Source organism: Podarcis vaucheri (assembly GCF_965113315.1).
Source record: "Podarcis vaucheri genome assembly, chromosome: 6".
Lineage (NCBI taxonomy): Eukaryota > Metazoa > Chordata > Lepidosauria > Squamata > Lacertidae > Podarcis > Podarcis vaucheri.
In genome coordinates, this window is record NC_138764.1 from 51,391,167 (window position 1) to 51,408,905 (window position 17,739).

The 17,739-nt window shown below is 41.8% G+C and overlaps 1 protein-coding gene across 1 annotated transcript in view; it reads right to left on the reverse strand.

The window, feature by feature from the left end:
• The window catches only part of ELAVL4 (ELAV like RNA binding protein 4), a 93,115-nt gene extending 76,036 nt beyond the window's left edge, over positions 1 to 17,079 (reverse strand). The window contains exon 1 of the mRNA XM_082226779.1: positions 16,805 to 17,079. Coding sequence (XP_082082905.1) covers positions 16,805 to 16,903 — 99 coding nt within the window. The 5' untranslated portion in view covers positions 16,904 to 17,079. The remainder of the gene's footprint in view (positions 1 to 16,804) is intronic.
• Positions 17,080 to 17,739: the final 660 nt, after the last annotated feature.

Below are 17,739 nucleotides of genomic sequence, written 5' to 3' on the forward strand. Positions count from 1 at the left end.
GGGTTTAGGAAAATGTTCATTAAACTTCAGCACTGTCCCCTTTGCTCAGTTTAGCGGAATTCTACAACAATCCCATTTAACTCGTCTAGTTGCTTGGAATACAGTAACCCTGCAATTTATGTGCATTTTACCTTGTGCGCGTTCAGCTTTACATGGTTGGTTGGTTGGTTGGTAAACAAATAAATAAATAAATAAATAAGGAGCGGAAAGGGGGTGGACTTCCAGGAAAACAGACTTTGGCAATCCACCCACCATTGAATCCAATGTATTTTGACTACACACAATTTTGGCTTTAGATGCGATCGCTGGAACATGACCCCCACGTAAATTGCAGGTTTAGTGTAATTTTTGATGAAAAATTTACAATGCCTACAGAAAAGCTGAGCATCCTAGCTTTTATGCCACTTGCAAGTTCTTGCTTGATGTTTATAGTCCTTGTGACAGAACGGATAAGCTAAAAGTGATGATTAAAATAATTTTTTTAAAAATCATCTCAGTGTCTTCAGTGTGTGATTTCCAGCTAAAACAAAGCACCCTTGATTTTAGGTTGTGGTACTGGGAACAAAACAGTACCTTTTCTAAGCAACTGAAAGGCCCCATTCAGATATCTACAATTCAGATTTGTGTATGACATTTCATGGAGAATGTAAACAAGATACAAAAGACTACAGGGATACTACATTTATTAGTAGCAGTAGTTGTAGTAGTAGTAGTAGTAGTAGCAGTAGCAGTAGGAATACTCTATGAAGTTTAAAAGGACTGCTCTCCGTCCCGAGGAGCTTAAAATCTAAACATGAGCTCAGAAAGAGAGCAGATAAGAGAGATATTGAGAATAATGTATGTTCGTTCAGTTGCATATACTTCACCTTAGGCTGTGTACACACGCAACCCATTTGTAGCACCATTTCATTTTTCTCAATCAAGAATTGTCCTCAACATGCTGTTTTTGATTTACATTTAGTACTGCCTTCCACAAGGGTGGGTGTGGTTACTTGATACACATTGGTACCCATTTGAAAACCCACCATCATATACACCCACCCACAACATCACTAGGAAAGTGTGGATACAATCCCAGTGATGCAGAATCAATGATATTTTAATTTGGGCATGAAACAACTTTCTCAAGAAGAGCTTTTCAAGGGCAAAAAATATGCAGTAGATCTAGACAGCGTGTGGACTATGTAGAAAAAAAGAACTTCCATCTCCATTGATTCTAGAATGTCAAGTGTAAAGGTAAAGGTACCCCTGCCCGTACGGGCCAGTCGTGTCCAACTCTAGGGTTGTGCGCCCATCTCACTTAAGAGGCCGGGAGCCAGCGCTGTCCAGAGAGACGCTTCCGGGTCACGTGGCCAGCGTGACGAAGCTGCTCTGGCGAGCCAGAGCCGCACACGGAAACGCCGTTTACCTTCCCGCTAGTAAGCGGTCCCTATTTATCTACTTGCACCCGAGGGTGCTTTCGAACTGCTAGGTGGGCAGGAGCTGGGACCGGAAGACGGGAGCTCACCCCGCCACGGGGATTCGAACTGCTGACCATGCGATCGGCAAGTCCTAGGCACTGAGGTTTTACCCACAGCGCCACCCGCGTCCCTTGTCAAGTGTATGCAGCCTTAAGTTTCAGTAGGGGCTGGAGATTCCAGGAATTCTGTCAAAAGCTTAACAGAAAACATGATTTTGGGGGAAATGACTAGGTAAGATTCAATATGAGAGAGTGCTGTACTGATCCAGTCCATATGCACTAGAAGACTCAACTGTGTGATGCAATCTACACTTGGACAATTCATAGGAAGACAGCTTCTGAATCCAATGAATGATTGCAGGACCTAGGGGACTGCTTTGTTGTTGTTGTTTTTAATATATATTTTATTCAGGATTTTCTTGTTTTACAGAAGTGTAGTGCCTCGTATTTCTTTTTTTTCATGTAACATTTTTACAAATCCGTTTCATTTGTTGAGGCATTAGGGGGAGAAGAAAAGAAAAAAGAAAAAAGAAAGGGGGGGTGGAGAGAGGGAGGATGGATAGGGGTGGGGTCGGGTGGTGGTGTTTCTATTATGTTTAATGTATGTAGAGTTTGGTGTCAGCGTTGCTTGTGTTGTTCGCTTGTGTTCCTTTGGTGGTGAGAGAGGTTGGGGTTGGCCTAGGGTGTGATTGTTTGCTTGTGATTGGCTGTGGTGATCTTTGTTTTCGTGTGTGGGTGAGGTGGGTGGGTGTTTTGGATCAGGTTAGCCATATTGATTTGTATGCTGTTGGACAGTGACAATAATCAACCTAGGGGACTGCTGAGCAAAAAAGTCTACTGGGCCTCTTCTTGGTACCTCAGGGATGCAGGAGTATGTGGCTTATTGCATCTAAACTATACCCCCTTAAGGAGAGACACTCCCCTTCCCTACTCAGCTATAACAAAGGTTTCCATTTCCACCCCCATTCAGCAGGCACCTACCTAAGATGTAGCCTAGGAGGTTGCCAATTTTAGAATGTGGCTTAATAAGCTGTCATATGAATGAGCCTCACACACATGCATCCACTTTGCTGCTTCTTTTGTGCAAGCAAGGAAACAAGACAGGGAGTTGCTGTTAACCATAATATCCCAGGAGGAAACTACAGTGGTACCTCAGGTTACATACACTTCAGGTTACAGACTCCGCTAACCCAGAAATAATGCTTCAGGTTAGAACTTTGCTTCAGGATGAGAACAGAAATCGTGCTCTGGCGGCGCAGCAGCAGCAGGAGGCCCTATTAGCTAAAGTGGTGCTTCAGGTTAAGAACAGTTTCAGGTTAAGAACGGACCTCCAGCACGAATTAAGTACTTAACCCAAAGTGCCACTGTATTGTCAATGGCCATCAAGAAAAACAGGCCCTGTTTGGAAGGCATTAACCATAGTTGAACATTTAGGAACATCTTCCAGTTTATTAGTAATGAATGGATGCCAACTGCAAACACATTATTAGGCAAGCTTCATCGTTTCCACGTTTTTAACTTTGTTTACTAAGTACAAGTGAAACATGCATTGCTAAATTAGATCACTGTAGACCATTAGAATTTTTGTTGATGCAAATATAAAAACCAAACGAACAATACCACCATTCCAACAAAAGCACTCGTTCACACAATATGAAAACCAACACCTCACTACAAAAGTCAGTGGCCTAATACACTAAAGTCTCACTTTTAAACTTGGCTACAGAGTTAAGGTTTTAGCCAGCCCTGAAAACTAAGCAAATTTGGCACCGCCAAATTTCAAGCGGGAGGTCATTCCTAAAGTCTAGAGCCATTGCTGAGATGGTAGTTTGACAAGTTTAGAGGTGCAAATCTCAACTCAGCAGTGAATTAACAAACAGGGCATCTCCAGCAGACTGTAATTCCCAGAAAGGAATATACAGGAAGTGGTGGTCTTCAGCTAACTGGGTCATGTAAGTATTAGAACCTTAAAGTGAGCTCAGTAGCATATAGGCAGACAGCAAAGACATGTTAATCAACACTCTTGCTGCAGCATTCTGCACCAGCAGCTTCTAAACAGTCTCCAAGGGCAGCCCCGTGCAGAGTGCAATTCAGTAACCTAGTCTGGAGGTTATCAAGAGCGTGGATTATTATGGCCAGACTACTTCTATCCAAAAATGGCTGAACTTTTAGAAATTCATCAGATTATGCAATTTTCTATGGTTTGCCCATGACAAGCATTACAAATCCATCAGTTGGACCACCAACCAGCATAACCATGGAAAAGACCAGATCAGAATATGACCTGCCAATATGCCAGGGCAGTGATGTGTTGAGAGCTCCATGGCTGTCCTATTAGCCATGATGTCCTGAATAGGCACAATTCAGGTAGCTATGGATTGCATGTTGAAATTGACCAGAACAATGTGTTGAGAAGCTCCGGATAAGGGTCTTGAATTTAGATTAGGGCCCCATTCTGGTTTTCTGCTGAAATAGCCCCCCAATGTTTGTGGGTAAACAGCAGTGATGTGGAGAGTGATTTCAGCAGAAAACTGGAGCAGCATGGCTGTTGTTTCTCCAAATGACTATTTTTTATTGAATTTATATACCATCCTATACCTGGAGGTCTTAGGGCAGTTCAGGGAATAAAATCAAAACATAAAAGCACAAAATACATAATCAAAATTAAAAAAAACCCAAAATCCCCTTTCGTAGTCTGGACTATACCATATTTAAAAGGTCTGGAATGCACCGATGCAAATTTCAAGATTTTTATTATCCTGTTTGTTAAGAGCACTGTTTACAATGGAGCCAAACAGCAAAGGGAAATGACCAAGTTAAGTACTTATTTAACACATAACTAATGTCAACATCTTTTTTTCCTGGTTAGTCACTGCCAATGTAGGCAACGTCAGTGTATATATGTTTTTCTTATTGCCCATATGTGCATCTCTGCACTTACACTGATTCACCAATATGGAGGTCCATATGGAACTCCTTGCTGTATTGATTTGGCTTTTCACTTTCCTGAATCATTTGGTGTCATCTGTAAACTTGGCCACATTGAAGAAGAAGAAGAGGAGTTTGGATTTGATATCCCGCCTTTCACTCCCCTTCAGGAGTCTCAAAGCGGCTAACATTCTCCTTTCCCTTCCTCCCCCACAACAAACACTCTGTGAGGTGAGTGGGGCTGAGAGACTTCAGAGAAGTGTGACTGGCCCAAGGTCACCCAGCAGCTGTATGTGGAGGAGCGGAGACTCGAACCCGGTTCCCCAGATTACAAGACTACCGCTCTTAACCACTACACCACACTGGCTCTAATCACATTGCTAATCACTGCTGACTGCAGTGCATTTATAAATTAATTAAATAATTCTTAATAAGATAGGTCAAACAGGCAAGTCATTGTTTGTTTCTGCATTTCTCAAACATTTATATTATTGTTCTGTAATAAAATAAAACAAAACAAGCAAAAATAACAATGGTCCTAATATAGATCATTGCAACCTTACCACTAATCAAGTTACCTCCATTATAAAAACTATCCCCATTTTCTCCTATTTTCTGCCTCTGGAAAACCAGCAACACAATGGCAATCTAAATTGGGCTACTGCTCTTTTCTCAATACTAATAAATCTACTCAGGTGACTTCGATTTTGCAAGCCTAAGTATGAAGGTACAGAACACTGAAATCCAGATATATAAAGGGCTGCATCCAATTAATTGTCCAAGCAGAACAACTTTCACTTGTGCAAGGAAACGCTCACTCTCTCCTCCTGCCCCTGAGCCCCCCCCCACTCACCCAGATCTGCTCTGAGTTTCTCTTCAATCCTCCAGAGCAGATTTGGTGGTAGGGATGGATACTGGGAGAAGGCAAAGTTCCATTGTGCAAGCAAATTTAACTCCCCTCACATAGTGACTTACTTAGATTCAATGCAGAGAATTCCAGACTCAACTGTGGTGGTTGAAGAATATGTCTACTAATGTTACCAAAATGTAGTGCAGTTTCCTTTGAGAGGCATGCCCTCACCTGACACAATTAGTATTTCCCAATGAAATAAATGGTGAATCCCAATCATTTTCTTCACATAAACATCACATTTCTTCCTGCCTGCTATTACTATTTCCCCATATTTACACTGAAAATAAATATATCCCTTTTCCAAGGAAGTATTGATTTACACATTTTCTTCTGTTCAATTAGGTCCCTCTGTTAATCTCCCGAACATTAATTTTAAAGTGTAACTTCAAAGCATAATTACTGTTTTGAATAAAATATTCATGGCTTCCTAGATTTTCAAGATTTTTATTATCCTGTTTGTTAAGAGCACTGTTTTATAATGGAGGTGAGCAGACATAAGACACATTTTTAAGAAGCCAAAATCCCCAGAGCGAAACGCAGCCAATCAATATCAAACAACTGACATACCACCATATGCCGTACTGCACACCAGACCAATGTGACTGAAACAGATCTCCAACAAAAAGAGCAGTACTCTCATTTTCAATCTATTAGTGAAGGAAGAAAGCTTTCATGTGCAAGGAGTCAACACTACAGATCAGAATACGACTACACACCTTTCTCAAACCCAATTCAGATGTTATACGGACCCATCAAATAGATCCTCGGCTTCAAAATATGCAGGGAAGTATGTGAACACACCTAAAGCGTGGGAAGGAAGGAATGTGTCAAAATGCCATCCTGTACCACATTATGAAACAGAAATCCTGTTAAGATTCCAAGCTAATCACAAGTTATTTAAAAGATGTACTGAAAACTATGAAAACCACTTTGAAACGACAAAATTATGCAGCAACCACAATTATGTCCTACATAAACTAGTACAGTGGACACTCGGGTTGTGAACATGATCCGTGTGGGAGGCACGTTCGCAACTCGCAGTGCCGCGTCTGCGCATTGCAATTCAGCACTTCTGCGCATGCGCAAAGCGTGATTTAGTGCTTCTGTGCCGAAACCCGGAAGTAACCTGTTCCAGTACTTCCAGGTTTGGTGCAATGCGCAACTCAAAAACACGCAACCTGAAGCATCTGTAACCTGAGGTATGACTGTACAGTGGTACCTCTGGTTGCTGAAGAAGAGGAGGAGTTTGGACTTGATATCCCGCCTTTCACGCCCCTTAAGGAGTCTCAAAGCGGCTCACAATCTCCTTGCTCTTTCTCCCACAGAAAGGGATCCGTTCCGGAGCTCCTGTTGGATCCCAAAGTTTCTGCAACCGGAGGGACTGCTTCTGCGCATGCGGCGGTAGAGCACTTCTGTGCATGTGTGCGTGGTGAAACCTGGAAAAATACTTCCAGGTTTGCCACGTTTGCATCTTGAAGGATACGCAACCGGAGGTGTGCGTATCCAGAGCTACCACTGTACAATTAACGGACACTACTACAGAGCAGTCATTTGGAAGAGAAATATTTTTTAAGGCAATGTTCTAGGTACAAAAAGTGGCTCAGAGGACCTCTTGAGTAACCAAAGTTTGTGACATACCACTATTAAAGCTTTAATTGTATAGTAAAGAGGCCTTTGAAGAAATTCTGCAACTTCCCTGCATCTCTGTTCCTCAGAGTTCCAAGCTGGTTCTGCTCTAAATCTGGGACTCACTCTCACATAACAGGACATAAAACTCAAATGGGAAGTCTTTTTCAAAACCCCTGAGAAGGATGCGCCTTTACCCATGTGGAAACAATACCATTTGGGTCAGAAGGAAGCAAGCAAGCAAGCAAGCTGGGATTTTCTTTTATCCTCCATTTATTGAAGTCATTTTTATTCCGCCTTGAATAATAATTCTTTTCAAAGGCAGCTTACACAATTAAAACAATGGAACAGGAATAAAACAATTAAAACTGTATCGAGTAAAAATAATAAAGAAATCAACCACATATATCAACATTAAAAATTTATAAAGAGGCAATCACAAGTCACTCATTAAAAACCTTATGAAATGAAAATGTTGCCAGAGCCCTTCAAATGCAGAAAATAGTGGGCATGGCAGATCTCTCTAAAAAAGGAATTCCTAAGCTGACCTTCCTTTCGCCACCTCCCGTCCCCGAGTATAAACATTTCACATTTTCAAACCAAGAGGTTTCTTAGAATATTCTAGCAATGAAAGACAATTGGCATTAACTGTAGAAAAACTAGCAGCACAGAGATCTACAATGCCATATGCTGCTAACTTCCAATGGAACATATTCCAATCCAGAAACAGATTTATGGTTCTCCCCCCCCCCTGGCATTTCCCCTCACGTTTTTAAAGGATTCTTCAATGAAACAAGCGCTCTCTCTTAATATCACTACGTGCTTTGTTTACCTGTGTCTAGAGACACCCTGCTCTGTTCAGATAAAACTTAATTGTTCTTCTGACACTGGACAATAAGGGACCTTTAAACTACCCTAATAAACTAGCTGTGCTTTGTTTTTAGAGTTGTTTCGGAACAAAAACAATTGCACCAGATTACCTGTTCCTACACTGCACCGGGTGAAAAATGCAGTATTTTTTAAATCCTGCCAATTTATAGTATGACAAGCATTAAGGAAATAAACATACAGTGGTACCTCAGGTTACATACGCTTCAGGTTGCATACGCTTCAGGTTACAGACTCCGCTAACCCAGAAATAGTGCTTCAGGTTAAGAACTTTGCTTCATAAGAACACAAATTGTGCTCCGGTGGCGCGGCAGCAGCAGGAGGCCCCATTAGCTAAAGTGGTGATTCAGGTTAAGAATAGTTTCAGGTTAAGCACAGACAACCGGAACGAATTAAGTACTTAACCCGAGGTACTACTGTATACTTTAGGCGAGGCAATCCTAACTGGCAGATTCACGGGCAGGAGGGGGTTAGGAAGAAACACAGCTGCTGGCAGAAAACCTTTGCTAGCAGAGGAGTCTATCAGGTACGAAAGACCAAGACCTACTTACAGATAGGTCTGCAGGACAGATCTACTGCTGGCTTTCCTTTCACTGGGGCTTCCTAGTGTTAGGCCTTGAAACAGGCCTTTCCAGAAAAGGGATAGGATCCCTTGGATCCAAGGCCCCTTCATTCATTGCAGAAGCCCTAGGATAAGGTTCCTCCCTCTACAACACTTTGGAGTTGGCATAAAAAATAATGCCTGCCCCCAAACCACTGGAGCCCATGTGGGAGGGGAATTAAAGAAAGAAAAATCGGCATAAAAGGAAGGAAGTTAAGTGCTGTTAAACTAACATTATCCCAGAGGCCAATTTTTAGTTGTTGTTTTTAAATTAGGTCTCACTGTTCTAAAAACCAGTGAAAAATTTAAAAATAATTCAGTAATCCCAGGAAAATCCCATTTCAATTACACTCACATATATTACTACAAATCCTACTAAATGTGAGCCATTCTAGTCTGATCCTGAATTACTGAGTTGCGTATAGCATGTAGTGATTTTAGCTCTAGTGAAGGGAAATTTGGAATGTTCATTTACACAACCTAACAGACTAAATTATAATCCTAAACAGTGACGTGGACTTTTAAGAACAATTTGAAATGGAAAATGTTATGGTTTACATAATGATCTAATTAAAAAATGTTTATTTTACCTGTATTTAGTCAACAACAACAACAACAAAAAGGTCAGTCAGTAGGGCTATGAGGCTCTTAATCTCAGGGTCGTGGGTTTGAGCCCCACAATGGGCAAAAGATTCCTGCACTGTAGGAGGCTGGACTAGATGACCCTCAGGCCCCTTCCAACTCTACCATTCTGATTCCATGAACTTTGCAACTGCCACATATTTATCAGCAACTGGTATCCATTTTCCACAAAACAATAAAGCACTGGAAGAAGGATCCACTCCACATCACTGAAAAATTCAAAAATAGCAAATATAACAGGAATTAGAAATGAATTCACCATAATTTCATTCCAGTTACAGTCATACCTTGGGAGGAATACGCTTTGGGTTAGGCATTTTCGGGTTGCGCTCCATGGCGACCTGGAAGTAACGGAGTGCGTTACTTCTAGGTTTCGCCGCGTGCGCAGACTGTCAAAATGTCACACGCATGCGCAGAAGAGCCAAAACATGACTCGCGCATGCGTGGACACTGGTTACGTTCGCTTCGGGATGTGAACGGGGCTCCGGAATGGATCCCGTTCGCATCCCGAGGTACCACTGTACTCAGCAACTCCTTTTTAAAACAGTTATCCTTTTATTTACATTTATCACTACAGTCGAACCTCCGTTTATGTAACCCTCTGGTTACGTAAACTTTGGGATGCGCACACGACAAACCTGGAAGCATTTTACCGGGTTTCGCTGTGCATGCACAGAAGCAGTCCGCAGGTTGCGGAAACCTCGGGATCCAACCCGACCTCCGGAACAGATCCCGTCCGCAACTGGAGGTACCACTGTATACAACAATCTTGTTCAAAAAGCTTAAAATCAAAGTTGTAAAAAACTTGCTTTAAGTCGTTCTCTCTAGGAAACACATACATTTGTTGCACAGGTCCTCAGGCACGCGAAAACTGGTATGTATGTTTTCAGTGCCTTTATATTCCTACCACCATCTGAATAATAGAAGGGATCTATATGCTATTGAATGATCTTGTCTTCAAATATTTACAAGTAATCCAATAAAAATAATTTCCAAGTAAAGCTTTGAATTTCTTATAATACATTTTTTATACCACTTTAAATGTGCTTCATTGATTTTTCCTAGTCTAATATTTCAGATGAACTACTTCTGGCTATTGGGGAAAAATGAGATATTTATACAGCACATAAAAAACAAAGATGGCATACTTTTTTAGTTTTGTTTGCTAAGGCTTCAATAGTACACACATGTAATAGGAATAAGCTCCATGGTGCTCAATGGGACATACTTCTGAATAGACATGCCTAGGGTTGCACTGTCTGCTTAACTTCATTACATGTTAAATCAGATCTCAATCTATTTACTGTAAAACTGTATTAGCATCTTTATTTGCTGTCTCCTCCATTTTTAAACTCTGTTTTCAATCATTTTATGGTTTTGTTTTTTACTGTTATTTGATGTAAGTGCTTATGAATGTCTCCTTTGAGACAAAATGTGGGCCATAATTAATATAAATGAATTAGAGAAAATGAAAACTTTCCAGTTTCAGTATTTTCTGGAAAACTTTCAAAGCTGGAAAAAAGCATGTTTGATGCAAAGTCCCATGAAAACAACCAATCTCAAATACTGTATGTGATAAATGCACACATGGACAGGAGGCAACTGCAAAGTGTGGATAACTCAAACTCTGGATTATGGTGCCACAATAAATCTCCTGACTTTTTAAGAGAAGTAACAGAGGCACAAACCACTAAAAGCCATACAAAGATTACTTTTAGGCCATATTTTTAAACATATGTTTTATTTTGTGAACCGCCCTGAAATCTACAGGTATAAGGTGGTATACTACCGTATTGGCCCAAATATAAGCCACACCAGAATGTAAGACTCACCTTTAAAATTGGAGGGGGGGGGAGAGAGAATATAAGCCACTCCCTTCCTCGCTACTCCTGGCTGCATATTTGGGGGGGGGGACACCGTGCTGTGTTGCTGGTGGCCTTTCCCTTTCCTCGCTCTCTCCCTTCCCAGCCTTGGGGGAGGGGACGACGGACTTGGCGCGGGCTGGGCGCCGCTTTGTCACACTCCTGCCACTGTTTGCCCCACATTCCTGGCTGCATATTGCAAGGTCGTGAATATAAGCCACACTTTAACTTTTCAGTCAGAATTGGGGAGGGGGGGATGTGGCTTATTTTGGGGCCAATACGGTACTACTTCTACCTTATGCACAAAACTATATTGTATTTTAAAGGACATTTCAAAACGACAGTGGAAATTTAAAATGTCGGACTAAAATGTGGAAGGATTTCAAAACTGCCTGATGGCTGGAGGTCTGTCATTATAACTGTTCCCAATTCACCACCCCCACCCCATAATTGCTGGCCTTTGGTGGACCACTTAATTTGGGGGGGGGGATTGCTGCCATAGCAACTGTAATGCACTGTACTAGATACTGTGTGATTCTTAATTGCATTTTATGGCTTCTTTTATTCCTTATATTCTATTGTATTGCATGACAATTTGCATTCCCTCGAGTGTTATAAGATTGAGGGGTCAGTCTGGATAACATCCATGTGTCCCTTCCAGGACTGTGATGCTGTGTCCATGATGTTTGGAATCTAACAGAAGCTTATGAAGTAAGTGCATGAGAAAAACAACTAAGGAAGAACAAAGCAGCCACACTCTGCTCTCCTGCACACCCACTGCTAAGCCATCGTTTGATTTAACATGCAAACTAAACCTCAGTTTAATTTTGGTCAAATAAATATATTGGGCTAAATCCAATGGTGTCTCTCCAGGGACCATTCAGGGAAGATTTAGGGGAGACACAGGGGGGGGGGGAGGCTGGGGAATTACCTCCCTCCACTTTCCGCTGATAGAAGGCTTCCACCAGCAAAACGACACAGCTGGGCACAATCCATTTACAGTGGAACCTCTACTTACAGACGTAATCAGTTCTGGAGGTCCGTCCATAAGTCAATCCTGGTCGCTGGTAGAAGCACTGCTGTGCACAGGCGCATTCAGTGGCAGTGCACTTCTGCACATGTGTAGACGGTGGCAGCCGCATCTGCACGTGCAGAAACAGCAGAAGCCGCTTCTGCGCGAATTTACTTCCGGGTTTGCCACAGTCACAACTTGGATCGGGCCCAAGTAGAGGCGGTCGTAAGTAGAGATTCTACTATACTTCCATTCAAGTATTTCAAAGAATAGCATTCATTTATTTCTACTCAACCATACAGTGGTACCTCAGGTTAAGTACTTAATTCGTTTCGGAGGTCCGTTCTTAACCTGAAGCACCACTTTTTAGCTAATGGGGCCTCCTGCTGCCGCTGCACTGCCGGAGCACGATTACTGTTCTCATCCTGAAGCAAAGTTCTTAACCCAAGGTACTATTTCTGGGTTAGCGGAGTCTGTAACCTGAAGTGTATGTAACCTGAAGCGTATGTAACCTGAGGTACCACTGTACTTATAAACGTACTTACTTTCATAAGAGAAGCCTGTAGAAAAAACAGAAATAACTCAATAGCATTTAACTCAATTTTTAAATACATGATACTCATATAAACACAACAGCTCCGTTTCACCTTTTAAAAGAAAACTGCACAATATTTTGCATAGCACTGTGGCGAAGGTAAGTAATCCAGAAGACTAATAGCTTGCCTCTGAGCAGCAAGGGAAGTTAAAGCTTTTTTCAGGGTTGTTATCCTGAGGTTGTTATACTTTATCTGGCTGCAGAGGTTGCAATCCCAGGGTTATCATGAATTAGCACCTGTCTACATACACAAGGGTGTTTCAGCCACACTTCCTCTCTAACGTTCTTGGGTCATTGGCTTCACATTTTATAGTACTGTACAAGCAAGGTATTAATTAACACTTGCTCTGTATGCACTTATATCCTGTAACATATGAGAAAGTCACATACCTCATATTATGAGAAAAATGTGGAAAAACTTAGAAATGTAGCCACGCCACATGTTAGAGTAGAAGTGGGCATGCATAACTTTAAACACCCTGCAAAAAAACTTCTAGCAACTCCAGTCCTGGGGATTACTTTCAGACACACAAATGTGCTTAAAAGCATTGCAGAAGAGACCGGATGGAGCAGCAATGGAAACACTAACTTTGCTGAAATGTATGACAAAGTGAGGAACTGATCTTGTGAGGAACTGATTGATGATCCACTTTCAACTCATGTCAACTTTAGTCCCTGAATGTCCAAATAAGTCAAAGATTCAGTGAATGCACTCAATCTGACCTCAGCATTTTTTAAAGGAAATCAGCTACAAAGAGAAAAGAGAGCACCAATTCTCTGTCCGCTTTAATTTTTATTACAAAATCAGAATGTTTTACAAACATCGTCATCAACATTTATTATAGCAAATATGAAAAACAAAGTTGGGTGTCTCCATGGATATGTTTTTCTGAGTCCTCTATGGACTCAGTTTTGTCTACTTTCCAAGGCACACTGGGGAACAAAATCTAGTCTACTGTATAAAACAAGTAAGTTTCAGATAAGAAGTCAGCTTCTATGTTTTTATCCAATCTCATTCTCCCTCCTCAGACATTCAAAAAGAATGTGGAAGGGCTCAAACTGAGGAAGGAGATGTACACTCTGCCACTGCTCCCACTGTTCCTGCACATGACAGACATGCCTGCTCCATGCTCTACCTTCCCATGTTGAGCTTCTAAACAGGTTCAGCTAAACACACTTGGTAGCTTCCCCAAGATCTGAAACCCTATGCTCTAAGTGTTTCATATTGTGAAAAGCCTTTCTGCTTCATTTGGGGAGGCTGAGAGTGGAACAGGTACCTGTGGTTTGAGCCCCTTAAGACTACAGATATTCTCAAAAGTGTTATGGGTTAAAACATTTGAAGAGAAATTTAAACGTGCCAATTTTATAGAAAAATTCATGGTAAATAGCATGAAGAAAGTGAAATTATCCATCACTTATTGTAATACCAGAGCTAAGATCACCTAATAACACTGACTGAAATCTAGCAACAGCTTTAACTTATGAGAACTAAATGGAATGTTACATTCGGAGGCAGTATAGTTCTCAGTACCTGATCCTGAGGACATATAGGGAATGGTCATTGCCAACATACCCTGCTTTGGTGCTAACTCCCTGCCTATTAACATTTAGAAAACACCTTATTATCTTGCTTTAGATGCCAGCTAAAAACTTTATGTTATCAAGTAGCCTGGGACATATAATTTAGTTAAGTATACTTATTTTTAAATTCTGCGGATTTTATCTGTGTAATATTGAAAAATATTTTCCTGTTTTATTAAATTTTCATTATAAGTATGTTCCACATATATACGGTTTATAACATTTCCTAAATTAAAATATTAAGGTGAGGAACCTGAGGCCATCCCAACGTTCTTTAAGTCCACATCCCATCATAAGAGACAACTTTGGGATTGGATCTTCTGGACAGAACCCAGAAGGGATTTTCATTTAATTAGGAAATCCAGATTCTTACCATGGCTCTCATTTCTGAAAACAGTATTTCAGAGCATATTATTTGACCCAACTCATCCCTGGTGCCTTAAGAAACACATTTATAGAGCTAAGATTCAAGGTGATGCCCATAGCGGTCTTGGATAGCTGCTATCATAGGGTTCCATATGACAGACTCAGCATAAGTGGTCAACCACAGGTGGAAGACATCAATATGTTAATCTGCCCTTTGTATAGGGATCAAAGAGATTGATTCCTGAAACTTTTGCTAATTCCTGGAAGCGGGTTTACTATGTCAGAAAAAGTTCACTTTCTTTTGAGTGACACTTACAGATTTGTGACACATAAAGTGACCGTAAGAAATATAGTGGTACCTCGGGTTAAGTACTTAATTCGTTCTGGAGGCCCGTTCTTAACCTGAAACTGTTCTTAACCTGAAGCACCACTTTAGCTAATGGGGCCTCCTGCTGCTGCCACGTCGCCGGAGCACAATTTCTGTTCTCAACCTGTCTGTAACCTGAAGCGTATGTAACCTGAGGTACCACTGTATAAGAAAGGGAGAGACAGACAATATTGCAAAAAATTGCATTGGAGATTTGGAGCTCTAACAGAAAGTAAGATAGGTATGTGCTAGCACATTACACTAATGAACTCTTGACTCCCTTTCCTTAAATCCTTGATGCCTTCTATTAGGTAATTGATGCATGCTGTATGTTATGGTTTGTAGTTTGGCAAATTGTAATGAAATTGTTACTGCCTTTGGCTAATAAAATAAATTCTTTGGTTGGTTGCTATCTAGGGTAATTTGTCTTACTACAGTCCAAAAATGAATGCTGCAATAGACCGACTGATCTAATCCAGTAGGACAGTTCTTATGTGCTTAGGTATTATCAACAAAATGTTAAGGTTTCATTCCTCAGCTGATCCACGTACTGTACATATATATCCAATAACCTAAGTGTGGGTTCAGGTTTGCAGTGGAAACTCTCATCTACTTTTAATGAAAGCAGTACTCTCACTACTACTTTTAATCGGCAATTAGGGGTAACTAGAAAATTGTAAGCTTCCATTAAACTGCAATTTGCAAAAGGAAAAACACTTTGTATGGGAACATATTTTGTAAAAGTAGAAAAAAATATTTTGCAAATGTTTATAGAGCGTGTATGCAGCTGCCCTTTTTTATACAATTGACTTGCAAATTATCCTTCCTTTAGATGTGTTATCTGTAACATTTTTCTGCGCCTTTTGTAAAGGGGGGGGGGGAATAAGTAGCAGCTTCCAAATAAATATATATTCTTGGGAAACTGTCAATTGCGTTTGGATAGGTGTGTTGCTCTTTCATAGACAGAAGCTGTATGCCTTCAGCAAGTGAAGTTATTCCCATCACTGCAACAAGGAGCAGCTCCATCAGTTGATTTCCGGTATGCAGCTTTTAAAGGCACTGAGAAATTGTCCATAAACAGCAGTCCCTGATATTACCATCTATATTGCATATACTTGAAAACATCTGACATATATTTATTTAGTGAACATTTTAAAGATCCTGTAATGCAGCTCTTGCAGATGGGAGGCCAAGACAGCATTTCCACCTGCAAAGGCCCCTGAAGATGCGAGATTCTAACCTGCTCAAATTCTTAACCACCACACTACACTGAGATTTTCATTATCCACCCAGCATTGACAGAAACTTCAACAAAACAAAAACCAGTGCTAAACTGAAGAGCAAGGGAGGAATGGAGACCACAGAACTATATATATAATCTATACCCCAAGCAGCAAATGTGGAGATTTCAAATGCTCTATGTTGTGCAACAGCAATGTCTTTATTTTAAAAGGGGGAACGGGGCTAACAAGGAAACGTCTCACAATTATTAAATATTAAATAACACTTGGATTGATTTGTTTTCATATTTGATCTTGAAGTAAACTTTACACTGAATATTTCAGAGAGTTGTCTGAACTTCCCTCAGGACATGGGAAGCACTGATTTACTCAGGCCAGAATCCCAAACACACTTCCACTGGTCTAAGCCACAACGTGCAGTAGAGTTTACCTGCGAGTAAACATGCTCTCACTTTAATATTGTAATCCTACGCTTACTTTCCTTGAAGGAAGCCTCACTAAATTCAATTCACGGTTAGTTATAAACCTGAAATAAATCTTATATCCGCCTAGGGAGTAACCTCCACTGAATTCAAACGGGACTTACTTTTGAGTAAGATACTTATGCTAAGGTTATCTCCAAAAGCAAAGGAAATCGTCAGCATGGAGCCCCTTCTGCCCCTGGCAGAAATGGGGGGGGGGGGTCCCTGACCTACAAAAGGGGCTGTTCGAATCCGCAAATACCTGAGCGGATGAGATCCTGGCCGCATTCTGATCCCGGCAGAATCGGCCCTGCTGCACGAGGCGTGGAGGGGTGGCCGTTACTTTGCCTTTCAGGCGCATTTCCCCTTCTTTTTCTTGGAGCAACGGCCAGGAGAAAGAAAGCGAGGGACGCGCTCTCCCGCCCAGGAGAAGGCAACCCGCCCTGGGAAGAAGAAGCTGAGCTCCGAAGCCTCGGCGTCTCAGCAGCAACGCCCGAGCACGACGGAACGCTCCTTCGAAGGCGGCAGAACTTTCCAAAGCGCGCCACGTGACGGCGGCGTGCCAGTAAAGGGCAACGCAACGTTCCAAGCGCGCGCGGCTCGCCCAATGGGAATGCAGCGCTGAGCCTGGGGAAGCGGGAACCGCTGACACGAGGCAGAACAGGCGGGCGTTGCAAGCACGTATCTTAGGCAGGCGTTCCGAGCAATTGCTTTGGGCGTTAGATTTCGACTTGACGGGGCTGGATGCACCGCGCGGCCTCTCTTTCTTTGTTTAGCTGGAACCAAAAGCCTACGGCAATATTATTATTTTTTATTATTTATTAAATTTATATACAACCCTTCTCCCGAAGATCATAGGGCGGTTTGCAATATTAAAAAATGTCAGAAGCAGCAACTACTGCCCCGTGTCCCATCGTGCCATTCCCACGCTGCTCAGAGGCACGGTATATGCATGGAACTAAGGGTGCGGACGGAAGAACATCGGTACCAATAAAGCAGAGAACTTAGGTTGGCGAGGATCCCAATCGGGGCATGTTGTGAATTAACCCTGAAGGATCTACCAGAAAGCACGATCGGGCAAAGCGGGTGGGAATGGGTGACTAGGGCTGCGCACTCAAGCAGACGGGATCTCGCGCAGGACAGCATACAACACAATTCGGGGATTTCGCCCCCGTTGCTGCCACGTAGATCGGCGAT